Source organism: Coturnix japonica, unplaced genomic scaffold, assembly GCF_054131305.1.
Source record: "Coturnix japonica strain WE unplaced genomic scaffold, WE-NBRP24 Scf040, whole genome shotgun sequence".
In the NCBI taxonomy this organism is placed as follows: domain Eukaryota; kingdom Metazoa; phylum Chordata; class Aves; order Galliformes; family Phasianidae; genus Coturnix; species Coturnix japonica.
The window spans coordinates 3,082,501-3,088,900 of NW_028188943.1; the positions used below are offsets into that span (position 1 = coordinate 3,082,501).

At 53.3% G+C, this 6,400-nt stretch overlaps 1 protein-coding gene across 1 annotated transcript; it reads left to right on the top strand.

The window, feature by feature from the left end:
- The first annotated feature begins 1,803 nt into the window (after positions 1-1,803).
- Positions 1,804-5,344, top strand: LOC146753009 (uncharacterized). The gene is made up of 5 exons (XM_085531167.1): positions 1,804-2,335; positions 3,008-3,085; positions 3,502-3,573; positions 3,665-3,766; positions 4,475-5,344. The coding sequence occupies exons 1-5, from the start codon at positions 2,245-2,247 to the stop codon at positions 4,804-4,806; spliced, it is 675 nt and encodes a 224-aa protein (XP_085387293.1). The 5' UTR covers positions 1,804-2,244; the 3' UTR covers positions 4,807-5,344.
- Positions 5,345-6,400: the final 1,056 nt, after the last annotated feature.

Below are 6,400 nucleotides of genomic sequence, written 5' to 3' on the forward strand. Positions count from 1 at the left end.
CTGCAGAAACAGCTATTCGAACTGCAGAGAGAGGATGGACTCATGCCAGACGTGTTAAAGGACCCATCGGTGACGAGAAGTGGGAGGTAGCTCCCGGGAGTGACGACTTGAAACTCACACTGCGACAAGCCCAATGGGTATTCCAGGTAAAGGCTTCCCCTGAAGAACACTACTGCTGCTGAGAAGAACTAAAAAAACCCCTCGTAGCTGGTTGCAACCCAGTTGACGAGTGAGGCAGAGGAGTGAACTGTAGGGAAAGATGGGCCTTAGGGGTATCCATTGGTACTTGGGGATTCTCACAGTGATCACATTTTGTATAGCAGCACAGCGCCACCCACACCAAGCTTCCTGACATCCCTGTGTGACCTGGTACCTATACAGCCCAGTCTAAACCAAAAGGGTTACTATTTTTGCCTAAGCTCAAACCCAGGGAGGGGATACTGTAACCACCCAGGCTCATATTACTGTGCCTATTAGGGATGTGAAACTATTGCCTCAGATTGGGCACCTGGGGCTGGGCAGGATAAATATCTACAAGCAGGGCATGGACCCTATGGGTGCATACCTCCTAACCGAAACCCACAGTTGGGAAGATGGGCTGTGTGGGGATTAAAGACAGAGAGAGAGAGAGAAACATCTGCCAGCAACTATGGATAAGTGTAACAAATCCAGATAACCCAGTGTGGCTGTTAAGGAAAATATGGGGTGTAAGTGACTTGCGGAATCAAACTCTATAACACATAGATGGGTTATAAAGCAGGTATGTTTATTCCAGCGCTGGGTGCAAGCGGGATAGCTCCACCAAACTTGCACATGGACTTGTAAAATCTTGACACAGATATAGGTACATCTCATACATAGTCAATGATTTCTCAGAATTCTGATACATATTCAATAGTTGTTTAGCATGCAGACCCCCTCTTGTTCTTATCAGGGGGATGCAGCTCCTCTTCTGGTATTTACAACATCTATTCTCCTCCTTGCCTGATGTCTTCCGTGAGGTCTCACTCCTTATCTGCATCCTTCCTGCTCTCCCAGGCCCCTTGTTTCCTTTAAACAAAGAGGGAAGGAAGGGAGGGGTGCTCTGGGGGGGGAATGGGAGGGGTGGAGGAGGGTTGATGTCAGACTGTGAAATCAATTTTTTTAAACTTAATTCTGCTTCAGAAACAACATCTGATTCCCACGCTCTCTGCTTGGTATTTTGTCTTTTGATGCAAACACGTAAGCCCCATTGGTGCCTGGTTCAGCAGTTCAGCTTCCTTTGTGCCCTTTGCCTGGTTGTAGGGAAGGTGGCAGGCTCTGATTCAATGAGGGTGTTGTATGGACACAGTATTTATCGCCATGTATCCAAAGGTGCAACAGTTTCTGGAAACCCAGGTGGGATCCTATAGGTGATGGTTCTCTCGCCACCAAGCATCCAGTTGCCAGCAGTGGGTGAGTTCACTGGGACTTTGGGGATGGGAGGTGCCAACTAGCAAGCCTTCAATATCTGCTACTAAAATCAGACTTGGAAGCACGTTACACGTGGGAAATACACTTGGTGCAGGAAAGGGGATTTCCTTAGCCATCAAAAAAAGATGAAACTGCAGATCTATCAACAAAAATGTAAGCACGTGACACTTGACTTGGCGGGTCTGTGGGAAGGTCAGCTTCTCCGTGTTTGTATTTCAGCCATCATCCTCCACACTGGAGAGGATTTATCCGCTTGGCTTGCTTAATTGCAGCACGTTTCACACGCGTGGATAACCTGTGCATATTGCGTCACTACCTCTGTGGCCTGAGGTGTTGCACCAAGCTGGAAATAATGCCTTCTTGGGGTTGTTGAAGCTCTGCAAAAGTTTGCCAAGCAAAGTTGTGGATGCTCCATCCCTGGAGGTGTTCAAGGCCAGGCTGGATGGAGCTCTGGGCAGCAAGACTCTGTGGGTGGCATCTCTGCCCGAGGCAGTGGGGCTGGGGTTCTGAGTTCTTCACTGTCCCTTGCAAGCCAAGCCATTCTATGATTCTGCATTTCTATGATGTAAGCACCAGCCCCACACAGCCCTGGTGCAGTGCATCACAAGAGCAGCAGCCTGCGGGGAGCCACCACCCGGAATCACAGAGATGTGAGGTCACAATGCCCCATCCTATGACTGTGCTGAGCTGCGTCATGAGATCACAAGGCCTGGCTGCAGGCTTGGCTCAGTGCGACACTCACTGTGGCTGCAGCGGTGGTGTTGGAAGCGTGGTGCAAGTGTGGGGGGGGCCATGGACCCTGCCCGCCTTGTCCTCTTCCTCCTATTGGTGGCCATGAGTTTTCAGGAGAGCTGTGCTGCTCCGTGGCGAGCATGGGGAGCAGGTGAGTGGGTAGAGATGGGACCCAAACTGAGCAGCGCTGGGAGCAAGAAGTCAGGCTGTGTCCCCACGGCCCTGTAGTACACTTGCCTGGGGCCTGCCTTCCATGGGGGTGTTGCTGGGTAGGGGGTGATGGGCAGCACTGCAGGAGCCGGGCAAGAGCCCGTGGCTGCGCTGCTCCCCAGGGCTGGCTCCAGCCATGCCAGGCTGTAGCTCTGCTAATTGCTGGCTGCAGCACAGCCTTCGTCCTGGGAGGTGCCCGGGGAGAGTTCAGAAGAGGCGTGCTGGGCGTGCATGAGCATTTCTGCTTCAGGCTCATGGCACTCCCCAGTTTCCAAGCCAGAGCCCCAGTCCACAGCCCAGGGGAAGAGACAGGTGTGCTTTCCTCCAGTGCCTCAGTGTGACCTTGCTGTCCATCAGAGGCCTCCCAGTAAGAAAGCCCTGGGGGGCTGCATCTTCTTCCACGTAATCTGTGAGAGATGTGGCACGTGGCCCGGAGAGAGCACTGCATACGCTGCCAGGTGCCAGCCTACGGGTCATCCCGTCCACCCTGCAACTTTGGAAATCATGACCTGAGTTATTCTCCCATGCCCCACATCCAGTTACTGAGGGAGAAGGAGATCACACCATATAGTGCATATAAGTGGGAACTTATCTCATCTGTTCTTGATTCTAGATGATGAGCTTCGTGCTCCCTTTCCGGATGCTCCTTTGGATCCGGACTTCATGCCTGTGCCTGGGGGACAACCCAGGGGTAAGTTGTGTCTGTTTCCTTGGAGGCTGAAACGTTCATGCTCTCATGGTTTACCTGGGTGCAATTTTACTGGAGATCCTCTCCAGGTCTTCCAAGCCTGTTTGTGCCCGGAAGGGTTTGCACAGATGAGCCATGAGTATTTTTTCTCTGAGAGCTGCAACATTTCAGTGGGAAGGTTACCGCTGCCCCTCTGCAGCTGAGGGAGCCCAGACCTTTGTATTTGGGCTGTGGCATTCCCCAACCACTGCCAGACCCTACAGGTCACTCAGGGAAAAGGAGGCCCCCACATGTGCCGGAAGCTCTCCTCACCTGTGTCTGATCACACTTGTGTCTGCAGGCCCTGTCCCCTGTATGCTCTGCTACTCAGTTGATGCTGTAGTGTGTGACTAAAACTTTTCATGGGTCTTTGGTTGCAGAAGTGCCCCCAGTGTGGGCCTTGCCCGGTCATCGGTTTCCTCCTGTGCTGGAGCCCAGCTGGAATCCCAGCAGTGAGTACTCTGTCTTCACTGACTTGGCTGACTCGCCGCTGATCTTCAGATCTTCATGCACATGATATTTAACTTCATACATTCTGTTAAGGTCCAGAAAGAGAAGAGGATGAATCCACACGAGGAAAATACTCTCAGGGCTCATCCCGTCTCCTGAAGCGACTGCTGAAGGAAATGGAGAAGGCAGAGCGTGGTGGGTATACTTCAGTCTGTTCACTGTGGGACCTGGGAAGCTGAGGTGTGATATAGAGGTGTGGGCAGGCTGTAGCCTGCACAGCAGGAAGGGATGGGTCAGAGCCGTGCTGCAGCCGTGTTCCGTGTATCACCTTGCAGGTGCTGTCAAGCACCAGAGCTGGTCTGCTGCCAGATGGTCTGCATCCAGCCAAGACCCAGAGGCAGCTGCTCCCCCAGCACAACCATTACTTGTCAGAGCTGCTTTGTGCAGTCATTGGCACCCAGATGGCAGCAAGTGACAAAGTGGCAAGCGCTGTGCTTCTGTTCATCCAAAGCCCTCCGTGCAGCTGAGCAAGTTCAAGGCAGGAGGAGCATCCCGAGCAGGGTTGGCTGCCTTTGCTAATGCTGGAAATGAGGTGGAGATGCTAATTCTGAGGGCTTGGACTGTGTGTTAGAGCTTGGATTTCAGCCTGCAGCTACCTGGCTGTGACGGGCTGGTGACAGCACAGTATGTGAGGGCCTTGCACAGGAGCTGATTTCTCAAGAGGTGTGAGGGAGTCAGCATTGTCCAATAGCTGGGAGGGCCCAAATGCCCTTGGGTAACAGAGGGGCTCACAGTGTACTTGGGGGGGGGGCTGGACTTTACCTGAGCTCGGGATTGGAGAAGCTCAGTTTTTGATGAGGGCACGTGACATCCCAATCCTACTGCCCTGCTTTCTTTCTAAAGGAACGGACCAACAAAGTGAGAGGGATGCACTCCAGGAAGGTGGATATCCCACACTGCCCGTCCCGGATGCACTCCAGGAAGGTGGATATCCCACACTGCCCATCCCGGATGCACTCCAGGAAGGTGGATATCCCACACTGCCGGTCCCGGATGCACTGCAGGAAGGCGGATATCCCACACTGCCAGTCCCGGACAGAGGAATACAGGCAGCACCAACTGGCATGCCAGGTAATTTCTGTCCTATGATCATACGGTGTCACGAACCAGAGTCACTGCGTGCCTGCAGGCTCTTGCTGCCAGCTCTTGCACACCAGGTCAGCAGCCAGACCTGAGCGTGTGAGCATAGAGCACATGTAAAAGAAGCCAGGGGTGGCTCTCTGAAAATGGCTGGCCTTCGTGGGGTGTGGAGAGTTGTTCCAGCAATGTGCCAGGGAAGGTACTTGCAGACCTCTGTGACCCTGCTCAGCTCCCACCGCTCCCAGATCGCAGAGTTTGCCCTTTTGGAACGAAGCCACCTGAGGGTGATGAGCAGGGTCTTGCGTGGTAGGAGCCTGCAGGAGTGTTTCTCCCCTGGGCTGGCTCTGGCTGTGCCCTGTGCTGGCTGAAGCCTGACCTTCAGCCTGGGGGGCGTCCCACAGGGGGAGCTCAGGACACGCATGCCGGGAAAAGCGTGAGGGATTCTGCTCTGTAGCTCTCCCCACGGACCAAGCCCAGACCCCAGAGTACAGCCCCAGCTCTCGGCCCAGAGGAGGACACGGGTAGTGCCTGTGCAGCCTCTCCATACCCAACGAGAGGTGGAAGCAATCCTTCTTGTCCTCCGGTGCTTCGGCACCAGAGACGGAGGCACCCACTGACAAAATGACCTCTTGGGTCCATGAAGCACACTGAGAGATTATCTGTAGCGCAGCTGAAGGTAACGTGGGACATTGTCTCATTTCTTCCAGGGATGAACACAGGCAAAAGCACAGAGGCTGCTGCTCACAGATCTGTGCGGAAGCGCCGCATTCCGATGACGGTCTCAGTGATGCTGCTGCCTGCGCTGGTGCTGGCTGTTGGTACTGTGATATGGGTGCTCAAAAACTACCTGTGAGTTGGCCTTTCCCCAGAACACCTTATTGCTGCATTTGGCAATGAAGCATTTGTGGTGCCAGGATCCTGGACGGCCAAATCAGCCGCTGGCAGTACACTGCCAGGACTTAGGTTGCAAAGTCTTTCAAGTTTCCCCTTATTTCCTGTCAGTGAGTAGTGCTTTCTGAAACTCATTCTCACAGAGCACGCAAGAGGGAAAAGAGAGCAGCAGAAGCAGCAGGTGGAGCTGGGGAAGGCAACGAGACAGACTCTGACCCAGTCAAACAAGAATCTCCGTAATAGCTCCAGTCCGTTCCATTCTGCCATTGAAGAGGCCCGAAGTCTTCAAGGTCATCTGGAAGACTCGGAGCTTGAACTGAAAGCCATGAAAGAGATCCTTGGGAACAGTCCTGAGTGCTGCCTTCTGTCAGAGGATGGCCCTGAATGTGAGAGCAGAGCTTTTGTCCTTCATCCTGCGTTCTCCAGGACAGGTATCACCAGCAGTTTGAAGATTCTTAGCTCGACACAGCTACATTCCTGTTGAGGGTCCTAATGAGGACCCAGAAAACGAGCTTCCTCTGACTGCTGGACAAAACGTAATGTCTTTGGAGATGTGGGTGAGAATGGCTGGTTTCAGGGAGAGCTGACAGATGGCACAAGAGGACTGGTCCCTTCCAATTTGGTTGCGGAGCTTTCAGATGATGAACTGGATACACCTGGAGATCCTGTCAGAATTCCTGCATTGCTCCATCTGCAAGACTACCATTGCTCCACTCAATGGAACAACTCGATGTTGAGCAGAATGTGGTTGAGCTCCTTCGGGAACTCTCTGAGGCGACTGACAGCGGAACTGCATAG